This window comes from Aedes albopictus, chromosome 1, assembly GCF_035046485.1.
Source record: "Aedes albopictus strain Foshan chromosome 1, AalbF5, whole genome shotgun sequence".
Classification (NCBI taxonomy): Eukaryota; Metazoa; Arthropoda; class Insecta; order Diptera; family Culicidae; genus Aedes; species Aedes albopictus.
Genome location: NC_085136.1, coordinates 22,502,959 through 22,529,994, shown reverse-complemented (window position 1 = coordinate 22,529,994; position 27,036 = coordinate 22,502,959). Strand labels below are relative to the sequence as shown.

Genomic DNA, 27,036 nt, shown 5'->3' with positions numbered 1-27,036 from the left:
CTTCTATCTTATATATTCAAACTTCTGTTTTTATCTTCTATTTTATAGCTTCCATCTTCTTACTTTTGTTTTTTTTAATCTATCACCATCTGCCCACATATCATCTATCTTCTATGTTCTATATTTCAATTTATTTCTTCCTTCTTCTTTTTTGGCACTTCTTTATTGTTACTTCTGTTCTCTATCACCAATCTTCTAATTTTTGTCTTCTGTTTAATATCTTCTATCATCTGGATTCTACCATCTAGTTCCTAGCTTCTATCTTTTTTTCTCATCTTACTTCAGTTCTCTACCTTCTAACTTCCGTTTTTTTCTGCTATATTCTAATTTTTGTTTTCTGTCTTCTAAAAACTATCCTATATCTTTTATTATCAATCTTCTATCTTTCGGCTCATAACAACTGTGTTCTTTCTCATGTGTTCTAATTTCTGTCCCGTATCTTCTGCCTTCAATCTTTTGCCTTTAATCTTTCATTCTTGATCAAATTTTACGATGCAAATCAAAACTGAGAAGTCTTGAAGTAGTTTTTTTGTTATACTCTTTGTATTGGTCCTTTCATCATTACAATTTCACAAAGCTCATAGAAGTATAAAAAACGCCGTAAAGTCCGCATCAAGTGCCTTCTCAGCGTTTGCCGACCGTTTTCATAATAGTCGTCAACTGGGCTGTCGTTCGTTGCCGGTTCTATATTTTTTTTTATTGCGTACCAATATAGCCCCCGCTCAGCCCAAAGAAAGAGCCACTTTGATTGATCGACAAACAAAAAAAGGACATTGCCATTGTGTAGGAAAAAACTTGATTCGCTATTAGAGGCAAAAAGTTGACTCCGAAAAAAAGGAAAAAATGGAATCTTCAGAATTCTTCTTCCATGTTGCGTCTTCCAAGTTGACGGAAAACTTTCGATTGCTTTTCCTGGTATGGCAACAAACAATACCTGAAGGTGTTTTGGCTAGCTGCGATCAACAGCAGCCGAGAGAGAGACAGAAGCCTTTCAGGGAAAAACCTTCCTTTCCCGGGCTCACGGGTTGCTGAGATGTGTCAGAGCTTAAATAATTTCGAAAGGATGCCGCTGGGTAACCGGCTGTGGCGTCGCGCCGCCGGTCGGTACCCTACTCAACCGTGAAAAGGGAACCGGCGTCTACATATTTTATCGCATTTTTTATGAGACCCGTTTGTCCCCATCATAGCAGCCGCCGCCTGCTACGACCGACCGTCTTGATCTGTCAACTCAAGAACTACACTTCGAGGACGACGCTTGAGTGGAGAATCCTGGAAATGTTACTCTTCCGTTTCCGAATGCTAAATGGGACTGGATAGACCTTGACATTCCCTCTGCGGATGCCGGTGTGGAGCGTGTTAGGTTCCTAGGTAATGCCGGCTGGCACGCCGCACCGCATCGCTGTCAGTTAGTCAGTTATCGCTGAGAATGGAGTTCTAGTCGACCGCTGGCGCTGGTGTCGCCTTGCGGGGACGACGACGACGACGACGATAGATAAACCAAGTGGCATTGAAATTCCCATTTTGGAATAATACATGATGCTTCTGCTGACGGCAGAATTCAATATGATGCTGGTAAATTGAATTCCATATCCGCCCTGCAAGGATCCAATTCCGGGCTTCCGCAAACATGGCACTTTGGGTGAAATATGCACAACTGTTGGCCAAAATTCAGTGTCTACGTTATAGTGGTTTCTGCTTTCAGTAGTGTTGCGTGTACGTACACGTTGCATTACACGAACACTACCTGAGTTACTGGTTGAAAATAGTAAACAAAAATCAGCTGTTCTCGGCAAAATCAAATGGGTATATTTTCAACCAGTAAATTTGCATTAGTGTTCGTGACGCCGCGCTGCGAAACCACTATGCTGCAAACCATTTCGAGCAGGATGGTTTTCGTATCTATTTCAAAACTTCAATTCTCCTTTGAAAATCCCCTGAAACTAACTGAAATCCTTCAAAATCTCCTCAAATTCTCTGAAATCCCATGAAACTTTCTCAAACCCGCTGCAACGTTCTAAAACAACTCTATAAACCTTCTTGAAACTCCCTGAGACCCTTGAAACGACCATAAACGCCCCTTAAATCCCCTGAAATACTTTGAATGTTTCTGAAACCCGCTGAAATGCTCTAAATCGCCACTGAAATGTTTTTTAACATTCCTTTCTGCCTCCTGTAGCAGCCCTAAAACGCCATAAGATTCCCTTAAACGCCCCTGAGACGCTTTGGATTTCTGAAACTCTTTAAAGTTGTGATACCCGCAAAATGTCCCTGAAACTCCTAAATGTCCCTAATTCTCTCTGAAACGATTCTAAAATGTTCTTAAAACCCTGCCGAACACCTTTGAAACCTCTAGCACAGTGTTTCCCAAACTTTTGGGAGGTATCGCCCTCTTGAGTATTTAATTGAATTGCCAAATAAGTAGACATGCAGCACTTATGACTCGGTTTTTAAGAAATTTGACGCAGAATTCCTGGAAAGTTCTAATATTAAATAAGCAAAGTTTGGAATTCCTCCGTGAAGCTTTTCCGACATTGTTTTTCAATCAATGTGTAAATTTGTAGATTATTTTTGGAAATTTGTGTAGCAGTCTTACTTGATTTTCTCTCTTCTTCTCTTTTCTTTTTTTAGTAATCCTAGAAACAAAAAAAACTTAAAATTTCAGGGAGTTTTCGGGATTTAGTGTACATTATGGACTTGTACTTTAATATTATTGGTTTTGTCCAATCATTTTAAAAATCGCTTCCTACTTAGAATTTTCGCCCCCTATTCTTGAGTAGAATGGCCCACACTATCATATATGAAAATTAAAAAACATGCCAAGTCTATCAACTTCCTGAATCAGTTGTTTTGAACTCCCAGAAGCTACAGGGTGATGTTGGTCAACCAGTTGTCTGTCAATGGTTCAAATTTGGAGAAGATCGGACTATTCTACATGAAGTTATAAAGATTCTTGAAAAAGGCATAACTTTTCGATAGCCAACTTTGAGCTGTTATATCTTTGGATTCAATGAACCGATTGCAATGAAATATTGACCATTCACGACTTATATAATGAACTCTGAAAAACATTTGACTTAACTTGAAATTTTTAACAAGACAAAAAGTTAAACCAATTTTATTTATTTCACGATTTTTTAGTAAATTGGTCTATTTTTAATATGTATCCCATTACTTTTTCAATTTATTGGCGACTATGTTGTTACTTTCCTTCGAAACACTTTATATATAAGTCATTTAGTGGGAAATTCAATGATCTATAATTTGCATCTTGAATTTTGAAACGATGTTGAAGTTTTTGATAATTTGGTGTTTTAGTAGAAAAATAATCTAATCATTATAATTTTCTTCCGTGTTAAGAATTTTATGTTATGTCAAAGTTTTTTCATAGCTCATTATATAAGTAATAAATGGTCAAAATTTCATTGCAGTCGGTTCGTTGAATCCGGAGATATAACAGCTCACAGTTGGCTCTCGGATAGTTATATCTTTTTCAAGAAATGTCATAACTTTGTGAAGAATAGTCCGATCTTTCCCTAATTTGAACCACTGATACACAACTAGTTGGTAAACTTACAGTAAAAACATGAGAATATTTGATGCATTTTTCGAAAAGTTACAGCTAGTTGACCATTTTTTGAAAAGTGATAATTTTGCCTGTCTCGATCATTTTGTCTATCCCCTGTACATTCAAAATTTAAGCAAAATTGATTAAGCCTGAGGGGTCGCTTGACAGCTTGAAGCTTGTATGAGAAAACGTGGTCAAATATATGCAGAAATCTTAAGTTTTCGATTCGTGCGAATAGGTGGCGCTGTAGGCGTTTAACGATAAAACCCTTTAGTATTATTGTAGGTGACTATATACCAATCAACTTTGTTGATGACCGCAATGTGATATGACGCCTGTTAAAAAAGTTATACACTTTACCTAGTGAGGCGAAACATTATGGTTGTTTTTCCAGTACATATAAAGGAATAATATCAATAATGAAATCTCAATACTTCAGTTCACCATGCCTAAGCAATAGGCTGCGGCTTATTTTTCAAAAGTTGTCGAAACCTGAAATTCGTAAGCTCTTTTGGATTCAAATGACACAAAAAGAGAAACCTCTGAGTTTAAGTCAAAAATATTGAGATTTAGAGGTCGCGCAATCGCTTCAAAGTTGAATTTTCGAGTAATAAAAAGGTGTTTTCACTTCAAGTGCCATCACTTTCTCAATTTTCATCCGATTTTCAATCTTTTTTTATGAATTTCTCACAAATTAAATTTCGAATAAACTCGTAGAACATCATTTTTTTCCAAAGTCACGCAAAATATGAGTTTTTGAAGATTTAATTTATTTTTTTCTTCTTTTTACAAAAAAATTTAACTTTAGAGTCTTATAACTTTTTAACCGTTTGACCAATTTTAAATTTTTTAGCTTGCTTTTGTAGATATTTTTGTTGCATATCTTTGTCCCAAACAAACTTTTCATCGAAGTAGTCATTTTTATGATAGTTTTCACCAAAAACTGCCAAAACATGCCTTAAAACTTGATTTTTTCATGCAAAATTTGAGTTTTTGACGGTTATTTGCAATTTTTTACTCCAAATCAGGTACTTAGCATCATATTTGCGGATATGGAACACATTGTAGGATTTTTTTCTCAAATATTTTTTCGTTGCATTTCGAACATGAAAATATTTTTTGATTCAGAACACTCAAAAAACTGAAGTTTAAGGCTTCCATATGATTATTAGGAATAAATTTTTCACTTTGAGCCCGCAACTAAGCATGAAAACAATTAAAATTTTGCCAAAATTCTGATTTTTCCAATAAAATACATGTTTCTGAACGGTTTTTGGTATTTATCTATTTTGAAACGTTTTTTTAGAGGTACAGTTTATTCACAGCATTCTTAGGCAACAAAAATATCTACAAAAGCAAGCTAAAAAATTTAAAATTGGTCAAACGGTTAAAAAGTTATAGGACTCTAAAGTTATTTTTTTTTTTGTAAAAAGAAGAAAAAAATAAATTAAATCTTCAAAAACTCATATTTTGCGTGACTTTGGAAAAAAAATGATGTTCTACGAGTTTATTCGAAATTTAATTTGTGAGAAATTCATAAAAAAAGATTGAAAATCGGTTGAAAATTGAGAAAGTGATGGCACTTGAAGTGAAAGCACCTTTTTATTACTCGAAAATTTAACTTTGAAGCGTTTACGCGACCTCTAAATCTCAATATTTTTGGCTTAAACTCAGAGGTTTCTCTTTTTGTATCATTTGAATCCAAAAGAGCTTACGAATTCCAGGTTTCAACAACTTTTGAAAAATAAGCCGCAGCCTACTAAGCAAGGCTGCAGGTTGCCTTTTCGCACAGATGTCAGTCATCGGATCACTTTGCAGTCTCTAGCAAAGCTGTTTGGTATATAGTCACCTACGATAATACCACTTACAACGCCACCTAGCGGCAAAAATCGAAAACTTAAGATTTCTGCATACATTTGGCCACGATTCCCCATACAAACTTCAAGCTTGTTGAGCGCCCCCTTAGGCTTAACCGATTTTGCTCAAATTTTGAGCGTAGCTTCTGAGAGTTCAAAACAACCGATTCGGGTAATAAGACTTGGTATTTTTCATACATTTTGTTTTTTTATATAAGTGTGCACCACCCTATTCTTGAATTTTTAAATTTTCGCCCATTTCGGTCTGATTTTTGCCCTTTAACTTCCCCAGAAAGGTACCTGTAAAACTTTTTAAATACCCCTGAAATCGCTCTGAAATCCCCATGGAACCCCCTTAACTCTCCCACGATGTTAGGTTCATCGCACCACCTGGCGTAGTACGTGTACGTACATATAGCTTGTCCAGTGCTGTCATGAAAAAATCAGAGCTGGATATTCAAGTTTTCCAAATTTTAGCACCCGCAACATTGTTACGCCCCCACGGCAGCATCCATTTATTTCGTAACCCCCTCCCCCTTCCTTAACACTTTTTTGTATGAAAACCCACAAATTTTATCGTACTTACCCCCTACCCCTATAGCGTAACGTAATTTGTGGGCGGCGCCCAATACACCAAAATCAAAATTTATTCATGTATTATTTTTCTACGGGCCATTCTTACAGGAATTCCTGTTATGAGTTAAGCAAAAACTCTTTTCTTTTGAATTTTTATTCTGTTTATTTTAACTTAGGCTAATTCGACACTAGCAAAAACTTTTCTAAAGCTTCTTGTGTTTTCCTTCTCATGTACTTCTTTGGAATTTTCTCAACGATTACCTCCAGGGACATCACCAGAAATTCTTTTAATTTCGGCAAGAAATTCATCAAACAATCCTCCATGTATCCCTTTAGAAAATATTTCTGTCCATAATTTCTTTAAGAATTTCTTCAGGGATTACTCGAAAGATTCTTTCTGGATTTCCTACGAGAATCCAGAAATTCACTCTGGGATTTCTTTAGGGATTTATTAGGTTAGGTTCCTTCAAAAAATGCTACGGGATTTCTATCATTTATTTCTTCATGTATTTCTGAAGGAATTTTTCAAAATATTTGGATATTTTTGGAGGAATTCTTCCAGGAACATTATCAAAATTTCCTCTATAAATTTCTCTTTTTTTTTTTTTTTTTTTTATTAAAGACGCTTTAACCTCGCCGGTCATTCGCGTCATACTTTATTCATATTAGTTTACAATATTTTGTGAATACACATAAGTTTTTTTTTTTTTACAATATTTTGTACAAATCTATTGCTTTGATGAAACGAACAATTTTATCTTCTTTTCTTTTATCATTTTGCAGAACATTTTTAAGTGTACCAGAAATACCGATAGATTTTCTTATTTTATCGTATGTTTTACAATCCAATAACAAATGTTTTATAGTAAGTCTACAGTTACAAGTTGAGCAAAGAGGGGTATCAGCATACGGAGTGAAAAGAAAATCGTGTGTAACGCGAGTATGGCCAATCCTGATCCTGGTTAGAACTTTCTGATCATATTGATTTGTTTGATCTTCCCATTTAAAAACACTCTCTTTAATTGTATTTAGTTGAGTACCAGGATTGGCTGAACTCCATTCTTGTTGCCAAGAATTCCAAATAATTTTTGTTAAAAACAGTCTAGCATCTCTTCCAGGAAGTTTACCAGCAGTTAAGTTAGATGATCTTCCATCCTTAGCCAATTTGTCTGCCATTTCATTGCCCAATATTCCGACATGCCCAGGAAGCCAAGCAAATGTAATTTCTTTATTTTTAATCATTTCTTCGCAGTGTTGTATCCAGGGGTGTTTTGAGAATCCTTTCTCTAGTGCTCTGATGCTACTAGCACTATCAGTAAAAATTACAGTTTTACAATCTTCGGGTGATTTTTGGATGGCAGCCTTTATTGCCATTACTTCTGCCGAAAATACCGAGCATTCATCATGCAATCGGCCCTTCTCAGAATAATCTTTTGAGTGAACTCCGTACCCGGTTTTCCCGTCGCCTTTCGAGCCATCTGTGAACATTTTGTAATGGGTTTCGTATTTGTATGAAATTTCACGAAAACATGTCTGTGCTTTTGCTGGGCAATCTCCGGCCCGTATCTTTTGACTCATGGACCAGTCCACTTTCGGAGATTTATAATCCCATGTTTGGGGTCCCCAGCGAAACAATGGAATAATTTCTGGAAAGTCCCTTCCAGTTATAGATTCAAATGAAGTTTTAGCTCTTTGTATCAATACAAGATCTTGAGATGTACGCCCCAGTTCCATCATTCTTGCAGCTGTGACTGACTCTATCAATAGAGCAATATATTCAAAAGGTAGTTGGCCAGATTCACAGCAAAGAGCTGCTATGGGACTTGTTGAAAAAGCTCCAGAAGCTAACCGGATTGCTTTATTATACACCGGTTGAAGTATAGGAAGAACCAAATCTTTTTTCCTGCTAGCGAAAGAGAACGCATAAAAAACGAAAAAAATAAACGAGGTATTATCAGAGTTTTAACTATTTTTAACAGAGTTTCGCGCGAGCATCTAGTCCTTCCTCCTAGAATCTGGAGTATGTTCAAGGCCCCAGTTGCAGAACTTTTTCTTTCTCCGGCATGTTTCAAAAAAATGAATTTATGGTCTACTGTTAGTCCCAAAATCTTCAATTGTTTAACTGTTGGAATAACAATATTGTCCAAATGGACATCTGGAACTGAACCACGATGTCGACGATTCGTGCAAGCATGGAGTAATCGGCACTTTGAGATTTCAACTTTGAAACCTATGGATGAAAGTAATTCGATTGTTTTTTCTGCGGCTTGTTGAATTTTAATTCTAAGGCGTTTTCGTTGTTTGCCGTAAGCTACGATAAGAATATCGTCAGCATAAATTAAAATTTGAACATTTGAAGGAATAGAAGCAAATAGAGAATCCATGACTATCAAAAATAATGTTACAGACATTGTAGATCCTTGCGGAACTCCTCGACTTGTACATCGAGCTGAGGAAAGCGTAGAACCAACACGTACTTTAAATGTACGGTTGTTCATAAAATTTACAATATATTGAAACATTCTCCCGCGGATTTTCATTTTAACAAGGGAATTAAGTACTGCTTCCCTGCTAACTGTATCAAATGCTTTGGAAATATCAATAGAAAGAAGCTCACAATGTTGATTTTGCTTGATAGGATTATCCAAGAAATCCTCAAGTTCGGAAAAATAAACGTCTGTTCCCAGTCCTGCTCTGAAAGCATATTGTCTCGGGTCTAACAAATTTTCGTTTTCTATATAGCTTGTTAATCTTCTGTTGATAACTCTTTCGAGGACTTTGGCCATGCAACTAATCAAGGAAATTGGTCTATACTCATCAGGGTGTCCTTCTTTTCTAATTTTCTTTGGAATGGGCACAATAATGGATTCTTTCCAACTGTCTGGAATTTGTCCTGTACTCCAGACCAGATTATAGCATGCTAATAACGCTATTTTTCCAACAACCGGTAAATTTTTGAGTAACGGATAACCTATGTCATCCGACCCTGTACTTTTACTGGTGCATTTGTTCAAAGCCCAATTTAGCTCCTTCAGAGAAATGTCTTGATTGTAAGCATCATTAGAAAGACCATCATCAGATTGAGTATCAAAGTCTAATTGGTTATCTGTCGAGACTTGGGCCGAGAGCTTTTCATAATGGTCAGCAAAAATTTCTGATATTAACGTGGGATCATCCGAAATATTGTCATTGACTTTGATAAAAGTTTTAGGGCTCTGTGGCCGTCCTTTCAATGCATTTACTCGTCTCCATAATTCAGATGAAGATGATTGAACATTTATACCTTCTACAAACTTCTGCCAGCTGCACTCCTTGGCGTCGTTAATAACTTTTCGAGCATTATTACGCTCTTTTCGAAATTTTAACAGGGCTTCCTGGTACATGGGATTGTTTTTATCTAGCCGGCGAAGTGATCTTAAGGCTTTGCGACGACTTTTGATTGATACTGCAACTGTATCGTTCCACCACGGAACACGCTTGTGCCCATTTCGTCCCGAAGATCTAGGGATACAGGAATAAGCTGTGTCTGTTATCAAATTTGTTAAATCACTGGGTGAATAGCTTTTACCCGGGTCAATAATCATTTCAATTCTATTTTGGTATTCGGCCCAATCTGCTTTTTCAAAAATCCATTTGGGTGTTCTGAGGTCTGTAGTGTTAATGCTACAGGGGGAAAGAAAAATCGGGAAATGATCGCTGCCTCGTAGATCAGTATCGACACTCCAGCAAAGATTGTTCAAAGTATCAGATGGGAGGGTTAAATCTACGGCAGATTGACTTCCGTTTGCTGGACAAAAGAAAGTCATTGAATCGTCGTTGCAAATTGTTAACTCATAATGACCTATCATGGTTCTGCCACGGAGATCCGTGTTGCGCCCACCCCAAATCTCAGAATGAGCATTAAGGTCGCCCATTATTACAAAAGGCTTGGGTAACTGATCAATTAGTTCGAAAAGTTCATCCTTCAAAGAGTTGTTGTCATGAGAGGGAGGGATATATAAAGATACGTAAGTACGTTCGGTTGGTGATTTAACTTTAACAGCTATCGCTTGTAAACTTGTTGTGATGGGAATTTTTGTGTGGGGAATATTTTTTGAAACTGCTATGGCTACTCCTCCCCAACCGGTTATTCGTGTTGGGTGTAAGCAGTAGAAAGTATAATCGAACGAAAAGGATGGGCAATTTGGCTGGCAAAGTGTTTCCTGAAGACAAACTATATCGGGCTGGTAAGATTTTGCTAAGATTTGAAGTTCTGAGCGTCGTGCACGATAGCCACGCAAATTCCATTGAATTGCAGTGACCTTTTTGAAAGATTGCTTTGAGTTAGGTGTTGAGTGTGGCATGCCTGTGTGAGTACTATTAGCGTTGTTAGATATTGAAGAATTCATAATGTTATCGTCGTTAAGATTGGAATTGAATGGTCGTTAGTAGAGTTATACCAGGCAAACTCACGGAGCGGAGCTAAAGATTAAGCTCCTTGAACTCAGACTCACTCCCACTGTAAGTGGGAGAGATGCAGAACGATGATGCGCTGTGGATACTGTCTTCCGAGGTTGGGTCCGAGCGTTCCTTGGTTGGTATGGTCGGTGAGTGAGCGTTTCGATTTTTACCTGATGATTTCTTCATGGGCGGAGAATTCCTACCATGGTCGCGTGAGTTATTCGGTGAAATATCCTTGCTTCGTTGACGCTTAGAATTTTTCTGCTCCTCGGTTGTGTCCATTTTCTGACCATCTTCTGTTTCCTTGGCTGTTGATGCTGGTTGTTGATTTTGCTTCTTGAGATCTGCAACTTCCCTGATCAGATTTTGCAACAGAGTTCTCAATTTGGCGATTTCCTGGTCCTTTTCCTCTAACTTCTTCTGCAGATCGTTGACGGTCGAGCTCATTGTTGGTCCTGGTTCTTTACGGGATTCATGGATCTTCCGAGCCTCCGTGTACGTTACATCCTGATCAACCTTAATCTTAACAATCTTCGTCTCGCTGATTTTGACTGGACAATCCCTTGACCTGGAGCTGTGGGGCCCGCTGCAATTGATGCAGAGGGGATCAGCTGAGCAAGGCGTTGATTCATCGACGTGCTCCGAAGAGCAATCCGCACACAATGCAGCCTCCGTACAGTATTTTCGTGTGTGTCTGAACCTGTGGCACTTAGAGCATTGTAAAGGCGATGGGTAGTAGGGGCGAGTGGCTACTTTCTCATACCCGAAGTAGATGTACTCGGGGACGGTGGTTCCCTGGAACGTCAAGACCATGGTATTTGTTGGAACAAACTTCTTCTTATCCTTCGGATCTCTTCTGGTAAAGCGTCGTACATCGATAACCCGTTGCGAACCTAGACGTGATGTCAGTACACTGTCAGAAAGGTGCTTGCCAGAATGGCAGGTCACCGTGCATTTTCTGATATTGAGTGTTTCATGGAACTCAATTGTGATAGCCGTATCATCAACCAGCTTACGTAGTTTCAACAGCTTCTCTATTTGGCGCTTCTGTCGGACCTTCAGGACATAGCGAGCACCTCTTGCTTCAGGGCGGGCATCTTCGATGGCACCCACAGCATCCTCAATGGACATTCGAATGATGAAAGGGTCATCGGGCAATGTGCTGTTTGTGGTAGGCTTCATTACAAGAATCGAAAGTTCGCCGTTGATTGGATCCATCCACTCTGGTTGTCTCCGGCCGGCAAAGCTACCATCAACCGTATTAGAAATCGCGTTCCCGTTGCTCCATGCTTTTTTTCCTGAGGGGTCGGGAGGGAAGGGATCACCTCCGTACGCCTGAGATGGCCCCGAAGCCATCTCTAGGCCGCTCACTTCACTTGAATGGCACCCAGCGAGAGAAGAATAGTGGGTATCTCACACTCTCAAATCGATTTCTCACTATTGTTCGATGCACAATTAACACTTGTGTGTTCGGAACCACGTGTTCCTACCGACAGTTTTGCACTTATAATTAAGGCAGTTATCCAAAAAATAATCTTTTTCTTTTAATCCGAGTCCACTGTAATCTCTTCACTTTGTCACACTCTGCGGATATAATCGAAGCCCGCTCCAGAAAAATGTCGACACTCGAAAAAAGAAAAAGAATCAATAGTCCAACTCGATGGCTCCGAAAACAGGACTGTTCTGCACAGCTTCACAGAGCGAACTGAAATTTCTCTTTGGGATCTCTTCCGGAGTAAGTATTTTTTCAAGAAATTATTCTATGAATTTTTACAGAAGTTGCTTAAAAAAATGCAATTCCAAAATATTTTCACAGAGATTCGTAGAATCTTTCAGAGTTTCTCCAGGATCCCGAAACTCTTTCAAAAATTATTGTTGGAAATTCTCCAGAAGTTTCTTCTTCATTCCTTCGGGGATTGCTAAGGCTTCATTCAGAGACATTCCTTCTGAGATTCTTTCAGAAATGTGTTCGGCGATCCTCCCGGAGCTTCTCCAAAGATTCTATCAGCAGTTATTGCAGAAAATACTTCAGATAAATAGGTAAATTTTTTTATCAAGAATTTCTTTAGTAGTTCTCTGAAGAATGCTTCTAGGATTCATGTTTGCTTCTGCAGGATTTCCATCCAGAAACTTTTTTTTTTGTCAGGGATATATGCTCAAAAAATCTCCCTGAGATATCCCCAGGAGTTCTTTCATTGATTTCTTCAGAAAAAAGAATCCTTTAGAAGGATTGGGATTCCTTCAGAAATCCCTCCACGAATTTCACAAGCAAACTCACTCCAAACATTTCCCAAGCAAATTTTATTTTTCTTCTGTGATCCTCCATTGCTTTGCTTAGAAATTCCTTCAGGGATTCTTTCAAGATTTATTGTGAAATTTCTGGAAGAACTTCTGAAAAAACCTGTGGAGGAATTTCTGTAACAATTGCTGCAGGAGTCTCTGAAGGAATTCCAGGAGATATTTCTAACAGAGCCATTGTCCATCACAGCTCAATTGTGACAGGATACTTGACTAGCACCAAATTAAATATGGGTCATACCACAATATTCCTAAAGAATGGACGCAGTGGTTAAAAGGCTCTACAGATGAAGAAAAAAAACAGAGCCATTGTTGCAGGAATCCCTGAAAGAATTTCTCAAGGAATGCTTGGAGGCCATTTTGGGAAAAAAAATCCCAAAGTATCTCTGTGGGATCGTTAATGGCATTTTTAGAGCAGTTATTGAGTAACTTTTGAAGAAATTCCAGGAAGTAAATCCCTGGGAAATTTTGAAAGAATCCCAGGCGGAGTTTTTGTTGAATTTCTTGAAGAATTAACATACCCTTGGTGAAATTTCTAGAAAAATTTATTAAGGAACTTTGGGAAAAACTTTGAAGAAATTCTTTAATAAAATACTTGTGGGATTTTCTGAAAGTATTCCTGGTGCAATATGGGGACGTGATTCTGTAGATTCCTGAAGCAATTACCTTGAGAAACGCCCAAATAAGTTTCTGTAAAGATTCCTAAAAAAAATCCTGGGATATTTGTGGAGAAATTATTGTTAAAATCATTTGAAATATCTCTGCATGAACTCTTACAGGAATTTCTGGAGAAACTCTTGCCTGTACCACTGAAAGTAATATTGCAAGAATCTCTGGAGGAATTTCAGCAGGTTTTCTGAAGGATGGATGCATTCTTGCGGGAATTTTCAATAGAATTTCTAGAGCGATTCCTGGACAAACATCTACTATACTTCTTGAAGAAACACCTGTACTAATTTCTTAAACGACGACTGCAAACCGGTGAGTCGATAAGAAGAGTGTCCAACATAGCTCTGGTCCTCACAAGCTCTTACCTCATGCTTCCACGGGTCAAGTGATGACATAGACCTCCAGCTAAGAGTTGTGTGCTTAGCTGGTAGTGCAGCATGGGCACTGTTGTCCTTCTAACTTTTACTAGATTGAGGAGGTACGACCCAAGCGTCTATTCACCACGAAGGTGCGACTCATACAGCGTCTGTTCTGGCATCTAGCGGCTGATTATGAAATGAGAAATTTTCGAACGAATATCTGAAGGAAGTCCTGGAGAAAATTCCTTCTGAATTTCCGGAAGAATTTCTGAGGAGTTTCTGAAATAAATCGTGATAGGAAGGTAACCATAGAAGATTTTTTTTAAAATAATCTTTGGACAAACGCATGAAGCGATTTCATGAACAATTTTTGAAGGAATCTTTTAAGAAATTTCTAAAGGTAGGTATCCCTGGCTGAACTTTTGATGGAGTCCGTTGAAGATTATCTAAAAAAATCTTTTGGAGAAATTTCTGGTGGAATTCGGGCTTTTGATTTTCCAAAGGAATTATTGAAAACATTTCTGAAGTAATCCGTAGATGATTTCCTCGTAGGGATTTCCAAAAGAATATATGGAGTAATGTCTGAGTAAAATTCTGTGAATCCTTTCTTGGGGAATTCTTGGAGAAATTTCTCAAGAAGCTTCTAGATGAAATTCCTAACATAGATAATTCTTGATGAATTTCTGAATCAATCCATGGATGTTGTTCTAAGAGAACTTTTAAATAGAATCTGTGAAAGAGTTTCTAAAAAAAAATCCTGGATGATTTTCTATAGGTCTATATCTCTATACTCTGTCACTAATTTGCAGTGTTGAGAATACTCACTTGCAAGAGCGATACTCACTTGCTTCTATCTCAGTTCAGAAGCACGCTATCAAAAAATTATGTTTGAAGGGCTTTTAAATTGTAGTTTAATCTAAAAGTTTGCCGAATAAAGTAAAGGTCGCAAACGCATACCAAAGTTGTGAGAGAGCTGTGAGTACGAGGTGAGTAAAATTCGTGTAATTTATACTCACCTTGTGCTCACAGCTCTCTCACGGTTTTGGTATGCGTCTGCGACCTTTACTTTATTCGGCAAACTTTTAGATTAAACTATAATCTAAAAGTCCTTCAAATATCATTTTTTGATAGCATGCTTCTGGACTGAGATAGAAGCAAGTGAGTATAACTTTTCGCAAGTGAGTATTCGCAACACTGCTAATTTGATGTTTGAGAGGCGTCGTGTTTACGGAATGGCACTCATTTCCATGGCCACCTAGATAACACGGCACCGTTTAAAAGTCGTAGGGGTTAGAGTGCCTTTAACTTAGAGTGGCGTCAATGTCAATATTGGCACGACGATCATCTGTCAAATCTATACAAATCCGCGTTCCAAACAAGCAGGAGATCTGTAAAAATCAGAATATGACACCACTCTCCTTTCCAGTCACTCTAGCAGGGGTGAACACGTGGTTAATCCATGGAACAATTCCGAAAGCAATCCATGGAAGGTTTCATAAAGGAGTTCTTAAAGTAATTTCTGGGGTTATCGATTATTATGAAAGTAAAAGAAAAACGTGTTAAATGTTGATCCTTTTAAATTCAAGTATTTGTTTGTAACCTATGGCAGATTTCGACATCCACTGTGAGGTCATCTCTCCTAAAAGATTCCAAAGAATCAGTGCAAGAATTTCTGAACAACAACCCAGTTCAGATGTTTACACAGGGTTCCAACGTGAAATTTCAAAAGAATTCCAAGGATAGTTTTCTAGAGGAATCGTTTGATCATTTTCAGAAGGAATCATTGAAGCATTTCTGAAGAAACTCTTTGAGAAATTTCTGAAGCAATCCGTGCAAGATCGCCTTAAATATTATTTTGAGAAATTCCGGAGGAATAGTTAGTGAAATATCTTAATTAATCCCTGTAAATAACTCAATAAATTTCTGGAAAAAAGTTTCCGAAAGAATCTTTGATAGATTTTTTCAAAGAACATGTTGAGGAATTTCTGGGCTAATCCTTGAAAAGATTTCAAAATAAATCCCGGTACGAATTACTGAAAGAAACCTTGAAATATTTAGAGATGAAGGCCTTCGGTAATTCCTCCAAAAATACCTCTGGAAGTTTTTCCAGGTACATATTTCTCCGGATTTTTTTTCCAGGATTTCCTCCGGAAATTTCATTGAGAATTTTCCCAGGAATTCCTCCATGAGTTCCTCTGGAAATTCCTCCATGAATTCCTCCGGGAATTTCTTCAGGAATTCCTCCGGGATGTGCTACAGTAATTCCTCCAAGAATTTCTCAAGGAATTCCTCCGGATTTTTTTCCAAGAGTTTCTCCATGCTCCATGAGTTCTTCCGGGAACTTCTTCAGGAATCGCTTCACTTATTCCTCCGGGAATTCTCAAAAGATTTCTCCGGTAATGTCTCCAGGAATTTCTCCAGGAAATCCTCCAGGAATTGCGTTGGGATATTTTTCAGGAAATCTTCCAGAAAATCCTCCAGGAATTCTTTCAGGAACTCCTCCGGGATTCTTCAGAAATTTCTCCGGGAATTTCTTCAGGAAATCTTCCGGGATTTTCTCAGGAAATACTCTGAGAATTTCTCCAAGAATTTCTCTGATAATTCCTCTAGGACTTCCACCAGAAATTCCTCAGAAAAAATCTCTAGGAATTCCTCCGGAACTCTCTTTTCTGTAGGGATCCCCGGGGGGAATTCCTGGAGAAATCTCCGGAGAGAATTCCTGGAGGAATCCCCGTAGGGAATTCCTGGAGAAATCCCCGGAAGGAATTCCTAGGGGAATCCCCGGGAGGATTCTTGGAAAAATACCCGGAGGAATTCCTGGAAAAAATCCCAGATGAATTTCTGAAGGATTTCTTGGACAATTTCCTGAAGAAATTTCTGAAGCAATTCCTGGCGCATTTCCTGAAGAAATTCCCGGAGATACTCCTGAAAAAAATCCCGGAGAAATTCCTGGAGAAATTCTTGAGGGAATACCTGAAGAAAATCCCGGAGGAATTCATGGAGGAATTCCTGCAGGAACTCATGGAGAAATTCCTGGGGAAATTCTTAATGAAATTCTCGGAGAAAATCCTGGAAAAAATCTGGAGGAATTCCTGGAGAGATTCCCAGAGAAATTCCCGGACGATTTTCTGAAGAAATTCCTGGAAAAAATACCAGAGCATTTATCGAAGGAATTCCAAGAGGAACCCCCTGAGGAATTCCTGATGGGAGTTCTAGAGGAATTCCTGGAGAAATTTATGAAGTAATGCCCGGATACATTCTCGGAGGAATTCCTAGAGAAATTCCCGAAGGAATTCCTGTATAAATTTCCGGTGGAATTCCTGGAGGAATCCCCGGAGGAATTCCCGGAGGATTTTCTGAAGAAATTCCTGGAAAAAATCCTAGAAGAATTCCAGGAGAAATTACCGAAGGGGTTCCTGGAGGACTCCCCGAGAAATTCCTGATGGGAGTCCTAGAGGAATTCCTGGAGAAATTTCTGGACGAATTCCCGGAGCAATTCCTGGATAAATTCCTGAAGGAGTCCCTGGAAGAATCCCCGGAGGATATCCTGCTGGATATCTCGGAGGCATTTCTGGAGGATTTCCAGAAGAAATTCCCGGAGGAAGTCCTTGAGAAATTTCCGGAAGAATTCCTGTAGAAATTCCCGGAGTCATTTCCGTAAGGTAAACGGAGCAAAAGAAGCAATATTGTGGGGTGACAAGCAGGGCTGGAATTCTCATCAAAGTGTAAAAACGCAGTGAGCCACTGGCTGCGCGCATTCAATACAAACGAATGTGCTGCGTACGGATGCTCATTCTCACGGATCTTTTGCTCTTTGAGGCACACTGCGTTTTGGCGCAGTGCGTAATGTATCTGTTTCACGCAAAGAGTAAAGGACACATGATGCACGCATACTCATTGCGCTGCTCATTGCGCAGTTGGTATGACAGAAATCACAGATAAACGAACGTAACACTGACGAAAATTTCTTCCAATATATCTCAGGATCCTGATAACTTACAGAGTTGATGTTTTCGGCATAATTATTAGGATGATCAAGGGCCTTAAGGTTATGGATCGTTTGATTCAGTATTCCACCACTAGGTGGTGCTAGAGGTCAAACAAATTTTATATTTCATATAGCTCAGGACTCTGATCACTTAGAAAGTTGGTGTCTTCGGCAATGTTGTTTGGTAAGTCAAGGGTTCAAAGTAAATGGACCACTTGTTTCGAAACTCCGCCACTAGCCGGCGCTAGTTACACATTTGCAAGATCATGAAAATGATTGATTTTTTTCATTAAGTATTCAACATGCTGTAATTTTGTTTTCTTTGAACATATTCAAGTCAAGTCAAATGTTTTACAAAGACCAATATGATAGCCGTAAATGTGCAAAATTTCATTTCATTCCGTTCACTAAATTCTGAGATATAGCAGTTTAATGAAAGATACTCAAATATGAATCATTTAACTAGAATCGCTCTAACTTCATGTAAAATTATCCAATCAAGCCCAAATTTGTACCATTTAGAGCTAACTAGTTGTGCAATAAGCGATAAAAATTTGAGAATTTTTGGTGCACTTAATAAAAAGTTACAGCTTGCTGAATATTTTTGCGATAAATAATTAAAGTTGCATGCTTCTACTCATTTTTAACTAGCGCCATCTAGTGGTAGAATATTGAAACAATTTACCAATCAACGGAAAGGCCTTAACCAACCAAACAACATTGCCGAAGACACCAACTTTCTAAGTGATCAGAGTCCTGAGATATATGAAATATAAAATTTGTTTGACCTCTAGCACCACCTAGTGGTGGAATACTGAATCAAACGATTCATAACCTTTAGGCCCTTGATCAGCCTAACAACTTTGCCGAAAACATCAATTCTCAAAGTAGGGTATTGGTTCCCTTATTAAGCATGTGGCTCCCATTTTCATCCTACGAAAAACAATGGATTGAAACGCTGTTTGTTTTGTTTCTTATTTTTGTATTTTTTGTTACAAGTGAGCACCCATGAAAACAAAAAGAACGTAATCAATCGGTGCCGTAATCGCTTGTTTTCGAATAGGATGAATATGGGAGCGTGAGATTACTGATGGAACACATACCCTAATTAGGATCTTGACAAATATAGGAAGCAAATTTCGACAGTGTTACATCTGTTTGTCTCTGATTTCGCTTCGTTTCGCCTCACTCATTGTCAATTACTTTCACACTCTTTCACAGTGAGCAGAACAAATAACGCAGTGTGTAATGGCAAACTGCTCTCTGCGTGTGAGTTTGCTCACTGCGTTCTTTTTATTTATCATTGCGTAGCCAACTGCTCTTTGCGCTTTGCGTTTGGAAACTGCGCATTGCGCGCAGTGAGTGAGGAAATGCCAGTCCTGGTGACAAGGTTTGTTTGCAGGGGGTCAAAGACGGTGTAAAAGTATTGCCTCTTGCACAAACGTATTCGACCGCCTACTATTCTGATAGCTCCAAATAGCTCTTAGCTTGCTGAACAACTATGCTGAAAACGGAAACTTCTTGTTCATTAGGGTGTTCATACAAGTTTTTTTTTTTGGGGTACTAGACGGAGCCTGTTGAATAATATCAGAACCAAGGACATCAGATACGGTGTCAGGCCATTCGGCCGAAGGTCATTAGGCCGAAGGCCATTCGGCCGAATGGTCATTAGGCCGAATGGTCATTAGGCCGAATGGTCATTGGGTCTTCTTCTTGCCGTTACGTCCCCACTGAGACAAAGCCTGCTTCTCAGCTTATTAACTGAGAGCTTCCTCTGCAAATGACCATTTTGCATGTGTGTATCGTGTGACAGGCACGAAGATACTTTATTGATGCTGAATCTACTGATATTTTACCCATGAATTTTTCCTTCTTTTAAATATAGGCTGTTCTTTCTAGTATCATTGCTGAAATAGTTTTTGGCGCTGAAACTGCTGATATTCAATTCATAAATTTTTCCTTCTTTAAAACATAGGCTATTCTTTCTAGTTCCATTGTTAAACTAGTTTTTGTCAAAAATTGTTGGAAAAGGTAAAAACAACGGCTAACTTTCAATTCGTCCTGATGACCATTCGGCCTAATGACCATTCGGCCTAATGACCATTCGGCCTAATGACCATTCGGCCTAATGACCATTCGGCCTAATGACCATTCGGCCTAATGACCTTCGGCCTAATGGCCTTCGGCCTAATGACCTTCGGCCTAATGACCCAGCATCATCAGATACATCTTATTTTCTCTTAACTTTCGGAATAATTTGCTGGACAGATTTTTGAGATAGTTCTTGGCCTGCAAAACAACTTTGCTGAAAACGGCATGCTTGTACCTCATTAGGGTATCGCCACCTAGCGGATAAATCCCAAAACCAAAGACTTTACTATCAGGTAGTTCTGAGCTGGCTGAAGAACTTTGCCGTAGACAGCATCAGTCTATCTTATCAGGTTTCTGAGATATGAGGATTTGAACATTTTTAACACTGGCGCCGCCTATCGGCCGAATCGAGAGCCAAAATAGTTGTTGCCAGTTAGTTCTTAATCTGCTGAACAAATTCGCCGAAGACACTTTACTTCTACCTCATCGGGATCTTGCGGTATACGTTCTGCAAGGTATGTGGCCAATTTTGGTACCTCAAAACAATCCATCATCGCAAAGGAGATTTTTCATCTCAAGAACTGATAACTTGAGGTTACTGAGCGCCTGTCTGGGTCATACTATGGACCCCAACATCTTACTATGTAGTTTCAACGTGATACTGAATTACAAAAGATAGTTTTTTGCTACCTTTTTTCTTCCCTTCGCCCATTGTGCAGTATGGACTGTTACCATGCACGACTGTAGAAAGCGTTAGCTCAGCGATTGGATTGCGGAGCTGAGCTCTTCAAACATTGCAGGCAGCAATGTTTTCCGCTCGAAACCGGGAAAAGTGGCTTCCAATGTTTGAAGAGCTTTGCTTTGCGTGGTTTGCTGCCGCTGGGCGCTTTCAGAAGCTCCGAGCACAGTCGCTCGGTCCTTCCAAAAAAACCAATTCCACCGCAATAACGATGGCTGATGGCCACTGCCATCAGCGACCGACGACGACGACGGACACGGAGGGAGCTGTTTACTTACCGAAACTTTGACTAATCCAAATTCCGAGCATGTCGAGCTGCAGCAGCCGGTAGTACGCGCTCTCGCCCAGTTCCAGATTCATGAAGAGATGGTAGACGAAACTACCGCACCAGGGCGCAACAGAACCGACCAGATGGCACCACGAGAGAAAGCGGAACTCCTTCTCCCATGGCATCATTGCCGGAACTGTTGCCAGGATGTACACTATTGGAATGCCTGTGGGGGAGGAGAAAGAAAGAAAAAAAAAAGAACGGATGAAACGTAAAAAGCTATTAGCGGCTCTGACTCTGCTGTGCTGTATGTGTTCATGGAAAGAAAGTACTGGAGAAATGGAACTTTATTGGCTTGCGGTTCGTTACTAATTGAAAGCATCCGCTGATGCGAGGTCACAAGGAGACTTTCGTAACATTGTAGTACAATGTTCTTTTCGAAGAACTTTCAATTATTCAGAGGAAATAATGCACCAAGAAACAACAGGAATATCCTTACCGTGACCTATCTGATATAGAGTAACTTTCCTAACCAAGAAAGACGATAATAATAATTGATTGCTTTATATTAGGGGGTTGTGTGTTAAAGAGTTATTTATGTAAAAAGTTGCAAAATGATGTATTTGAGGCATTCGTGGAGGAATTCCAGTGGGATTTTTTCCAAAGATTCTTTCGGGAATGCCTCTAGGAATGGTGATGGTGAATCCTGATGGGATTCTCATGAAATTCCTGCTTGACTTGTTGAAAAACTTACTTCAAGGAATTTCTGCTAGGATTCTTCTATGTAGTTCACATGAAGTTTTTCCAAGAATTTCTTCATGAATTCCTTCAGAGATTTTTCCAAAAAAATCCCGCAATATTCGTCTAGCGATTTCTCCAAGGATACCTTCAGATCCAAGGAAACTTTCAGAAATCTTACAGGAATGCCTGCTGGAATTCTTCTAGAAATTCTTCTTGAAACACCAGAATTTCCTCTTCTTCACTTGAACATCTCAAGGGATTTTTCCCTTCAGAGATTTGTCCAAGGATTCCTGTTTGGATTCCTCCAGAAATTACTAAAAAATATTTCTTTCCATCAAAATCCTGGGAGGATTTGCACCGAAATCCTCGGAGGATTTCCACCGAAATCCTCGGAGGATTTCCACCGAAATCCTCGGAGGATTTCCACCGAAATCCTCGGAGGATTTCCACTGAAATCCTGAGAGGATTTCCACCGCAATCCTGAGAGGATTTCCACCGAAATCCTGAGAGGATTTCCAACGAAATCCTGAGAGGATTTCCACCGAAATCCAGAGAGGATTTCAACCGAAGTCTTGAGAGGATTTCTAACGAAATCCTGAGAGTATTTCCACCGAAATCCTGAGAGGATTTCCACCGAAATCGTCGGAGAATTTCCACCGAAATCCTCGGAGGATTTCCACCGAAATCCTCGGAGGATTTTCACCGAGATCCTCACAGGATTTCCACCGAAATCCTCGGAGGGTTTTCACTGAAATCCTCGGAGGATTTTCACTGCAATTCTTGGAGGATTTCCACTGAAATCCTCGGAGGATTTCCACTGAAATCCTCGGAGGATTTCCACTGAAATCCTCGGAGGATTTCCACTGAAATCCTCGGAGGATTTCCACTGAAATCCTCGGAAGATTTCCACTGAAATCCTCGGAAGATTTCCACTGAAATCCTCGGAAGATTTCCACTGAAATCCTCGGAAGATTTCCACTGAAATCCTCGGAAGATTTCCACTGAAATCCTCAGAGGATTTCCACTGAAATCCTCGGAGGATTTCCACTGAAATCCTCGGAGGATTTCCACTGAAATCCTCGGAGGATTTCCACTGAAATCCTCGGAGGATTTCCACTGCAATTCTTGGAGGATTTCCACCGAAATCCTCGGAGGATTTCCACCGAAATCCTCGGAGGATTTTCACCGAGATCCTCACAGGTTTTCACTGAAATCCTCGGAGGATTTTCACTGAAATCCTCGGAGGATTTTCACTGCAATTCTTGGAGGATTTCCACTGAAATCCTCGGAGGATTTCCACTGAAATCCTCGGAGGATTTCCACTGAAATCCTCGGAGGATTTCCACTGAAATCCTCGGAGGATTTCCACTGAAATCCTCGGAGGATTTCCACTGAAATCCTCGGAGGATTTCCACTGAAATCCTCGGAGGATTTCCACTGAAATCCTCGGAGGATTTCCACTGAAATCCTCGGAGGATTTCCACTGAAATCCTCGGAGGATTTCCACTGAAATCCTCGGAGGATTTCCACTGAAATCCTCGGAGGATTTCCACTGAAATCCTCGGAGGATTTCCACCGAAATCCTCGGAGGATTTCCACCGAAATCCTCGGAGGATTTCCACCGAAATCCTCGGAGGATTTCCACCGAAATCCTCGGAGGATTTCCACCGAAATCCTCGGAGGATTTCCACCGAAATCCTGGGAGAATTTCCACCGAAATCCTGGGAGAATTTTCACTGAAATCCTGAGAGGATTTCCACCGAAATCCTGAGAGGATTTCCACCGAAATCCTGAGAGGATTTCCACCGAAATCCTGAGAGGATTTCCACCGAAATCCTGAGAGGATTTCCACTGAAATCCTGGGAGGATTTCCACCGAAACCCTGGGAGGATTTCCATCGAAATCCTGGGAGGATTTCCACCGAAATCCTTGGAAGATTCCACCTAGTGGACAAAAAGGGCTGTAAAATAGGTCAAGTGGTTAAGAACAATAATAAAATAAATGTCCGCTTTAGGTTTACTGCGAACAAGTGGGTGATGCGGGACGGGAATGCACTATTGCTTTGCACTTTGACGTTGCTGCACGAGGAACGACGACACGGGTGACTATGATGAGGTGAGGTGGTCTACTACATAGATTGTTTGATGTGCTATGCGTCGTTGTCCACGGTGTGGCTGGTAGAACAAGTTTATTACAAAAAAATGGGCATCGCTAATTTTTACGCTACTTGAAAGTTGACGCTACCAGCTTTCATTCAAGCCCAACAGCGAAATATTCCATCGGGGGAACTTTTTCATACAAAAATTGGGTATGTTTGTTAACCCTCAAATGGATACCTTAAATCAGGGTCGTGCAATTTCGAAAGAAAAACATGACGTACGACGACTGTAGCAAATCGTTTCCCATGCGAACGGACTGCTGTGATGCTTCATCTCTCACCCAGCAACACACTCGTTCGTTGCTGCTACAGAAACAAGTGTGTATGAAACATGGGATGATACACTTGGATTTTCGTTTCATTTATGAGTCATTGAAATACTTCAACATGCTAAAAACACTATTTAAACCACATTTTTAAATAGTGGTGCACGCCAATAGAATGATAATTATGTTTTATGAAAGAGGATAACAAATTCGACCACTTAAATCCAATTAACCGGCACCCGTAACCATTGAGAGACTAGCGCGCACCAGTGAGACACTAATGCTCTGACGGGTGAAGCACAAGCAATGCGACCGGGTGGGAGACTATCGAGTGCTACGATGAGTGGAAAAGTTTTTTTTAACGACCGAGTCATTAGAAAAATGTATGAAACACTTGAAGTGACTCATTCAAATGTTGCATGAAAGTGTATCATTGAAACGAAATTGTACGCCCCTGCTTTAAATAAAGGTCCGTTTTGGAACCCTGTGGTCCATTGGACCCCAACATATATTCTCGTATATCTCGTGATACTTACTTTTTAAAAGGGTGATGTTTTCAGCAAAGATGTTATGTATGTCAATGCCTAACTAGTGATAAACAATTTAGTACAAGAAATTACCGCTAGGTGGCGCTAGAGAGCATTCCAAAATGCTCCCAATCAATAGGATGAAACGTACCTAGCAAGCGGACAAGACGCTCACAACAATAGGGTAAATCGCACTTCTGTAGATGGATAGACTTACATGCCCTGCGGCTCAAAAGGAGTCGTTCGAATATTACGTAACGGTAGGAGGGGGAGGGGAGTTTTGTTACGCTTTAAACAAAATTTCAAAATTTCCCATACACAAGTTGATACGTGGGGAAGAGAGGCGTTCTTAAATTTTCAAATTGAGCGTTTCGTATTATTTGAATGAACCCAAAGAGACATCACAGACAATAACACTGAAGAAATTGACATCTCATATATCGCAAGCTGCTGACTACTAGTAGAGTTGGTGTCTTCGGCAAAGTTGTTTGGTTGGGCAAGGGCTTACAGCTGATGCACCGTTTGATTTGATACTTCTCCAGAAGGCGGCACTAGTGAGCATACAAATATTATATCTCATATGTCTCAGGATCCTGATTTATGAGAAAGCTGGTGTCTTTGAAGTTATTCGGTAGGGTAAACATTCACAATTGATTAGCCATTTGATTCGAAACTCTGACATTAGGTGGCGCTAATGAGCATGTACAGTTTATATCTGTCGTACATCGGGATGCTTTTCATAGAGATTCATAGCGATTTTTTTATAGTGAAGTCAGAGTGCACCAATAGATTATGACGTCGCACAACTCAGACATAGTGATGCTAGTTAGCATTTAAATTTTAAATCTTAGAGGAATCCCGGAAGCAATACCTGGAGAACTACCAGGGCAAATTCTTGCATCATGAGAGGAATTCCAGGAGGAATACCGGGAGGACTTCCGAGGGATTCTTCTGTGAATTTTTAGTTGAATCGCTGGTGGAGTTCCTAAAACAATCCCTGGAGGAATTCCGGAGGATAAGTGGATCTTCTAGATAAAGCCCTCTGGAGGAACCTTGGCAAGAATCACTGAAAGAATCCCTGTATTTATTTTCGAAAAAAAATCCCAGGAGGAGTACCTTCAGAAATTCCCGAAGAAATTCCTGAAGGTATTCGCAAGAGAATCCCTGGAGCAATCATCGATAAAATTATTGGTGACAATTTTGTAGAACCTCTGATGCAATTACTGGAACATCAAGAAGGCATCCTGAGAGAATCCCTGAGAAATATCCGGATCCCTAAAGGAATTTGTTGAAAAATACCTGAAGAAATCTTGGAAGGCATCAAGTGAGGTGTTTTCGAACATGTTTTTTTTTTCAGATAAGCTGGCTCTCAATAACTTGTGCGATTTTGTCAAAGATGCCGTCTTTGTATGTTTTCAATGGACCAAAATTATCAGTAAAATATACTATTGCCACCCGGTAGGAGAATTAATCACTAATAACTACATCAACGGGTGACGCTTAGTCAGACGAACATCTTTGCAGAAAATACTAAAATTATATCTTTTCGTTGAACTGAGATATCGGCAAAATAGATTGATTGTGCAGGAGTGCCATCTAGTGAGATGATTTCAAATCAGAGATTATTGAAATTGAAAAATTTCATTCATATAAATAAATCTGCCGAAGTAATCACTCGAGATATCAAGTACCTAACAAACGTATATTACATTTTTGAAATGTGGTTTGAAAGTCTTATCCATATGTAATCTTTGAAGCTATACCTTCGCCACCTGGTGAGTCAATTCTGGAGTAAATTATCCATCAAATAAGAAGTGTTGGTATTGTTTGTCATTTTATTGCATCAAGACATTCACCTTAAGACAAGTTTACTTTTTTGAGGACGTTTGTCACTTAGGGTGTCTAGGATGCTGAGCAAATATGTATCTATTAGCGCCAGGCTTGCAGTAAAACATTAGCCGAAGACACCAACATTCTATACATTTGGAATATCAAGATATTCAAGCTTTCAATCCGTAATTTGAATACACACTAGCGCGCGCCATCTACTGGGCTAATTTCGATTCAATAAATACTCTACTGGTCTACTGAACAATTTTGCCGAAGACAGCATTATTCTAGGAAATCATGATCAAAAGATACAATCATTTGTGCCGTGGGGTCCAATGGACCCCAGGGGTACAAAATCGCCCGGTTCAACTTTTCAACGAGAATAATTCATAGTATGCCATGAAACTATTGGTATTTTTACACAAATAACTCATCGCGGTGTAGTTTGAAGGTACTTTAAAAATGGGACCGATATGTCAATCCAAACTTATTTACGACAACTTCAAAGTGGCTCTGGGGTCCAATGGATCCCAGGTACCATTTGAGGGTTAAGTAGAAATAGGGATTAATATGGAACTGTGCATTTTGTATGGGGAAAACAGTATTCTGAAAAAGTTGTTCGGGATCCCTCGGTGGATTTTTTTGAGGGACCCTGCAAATGAAAG

General features: G+C 39.5%; 1 protein-coding gene across 4 annotated transcripts in view; it reads right to left on the bottom strand.

The window, feature by feature from the left end:
- LOC109433660 (progestin and adipoQ receptor family member 4) overlaps positions 1 to 27,036 on the bottom strand; it is a 151,573-nt gene that overhangs the window by 75,069 nt on the left and 49,468 nt on the right. For all 4 annotated transcript variants that reach the window (XM_029877979.2, XM_062844196.1, XM_062844198.1 and 1 more), the window contains exon 3: positions 20,860 to 21,075. In XM_029877979.2, the coding sequence (XP_029733839.1) occupies positions 20,860 to 21,075 (216 nt within the window). The remainder of the gene's footprint in view (positions 1 to 20,859; positions 21,076 to 27,036) is intronic.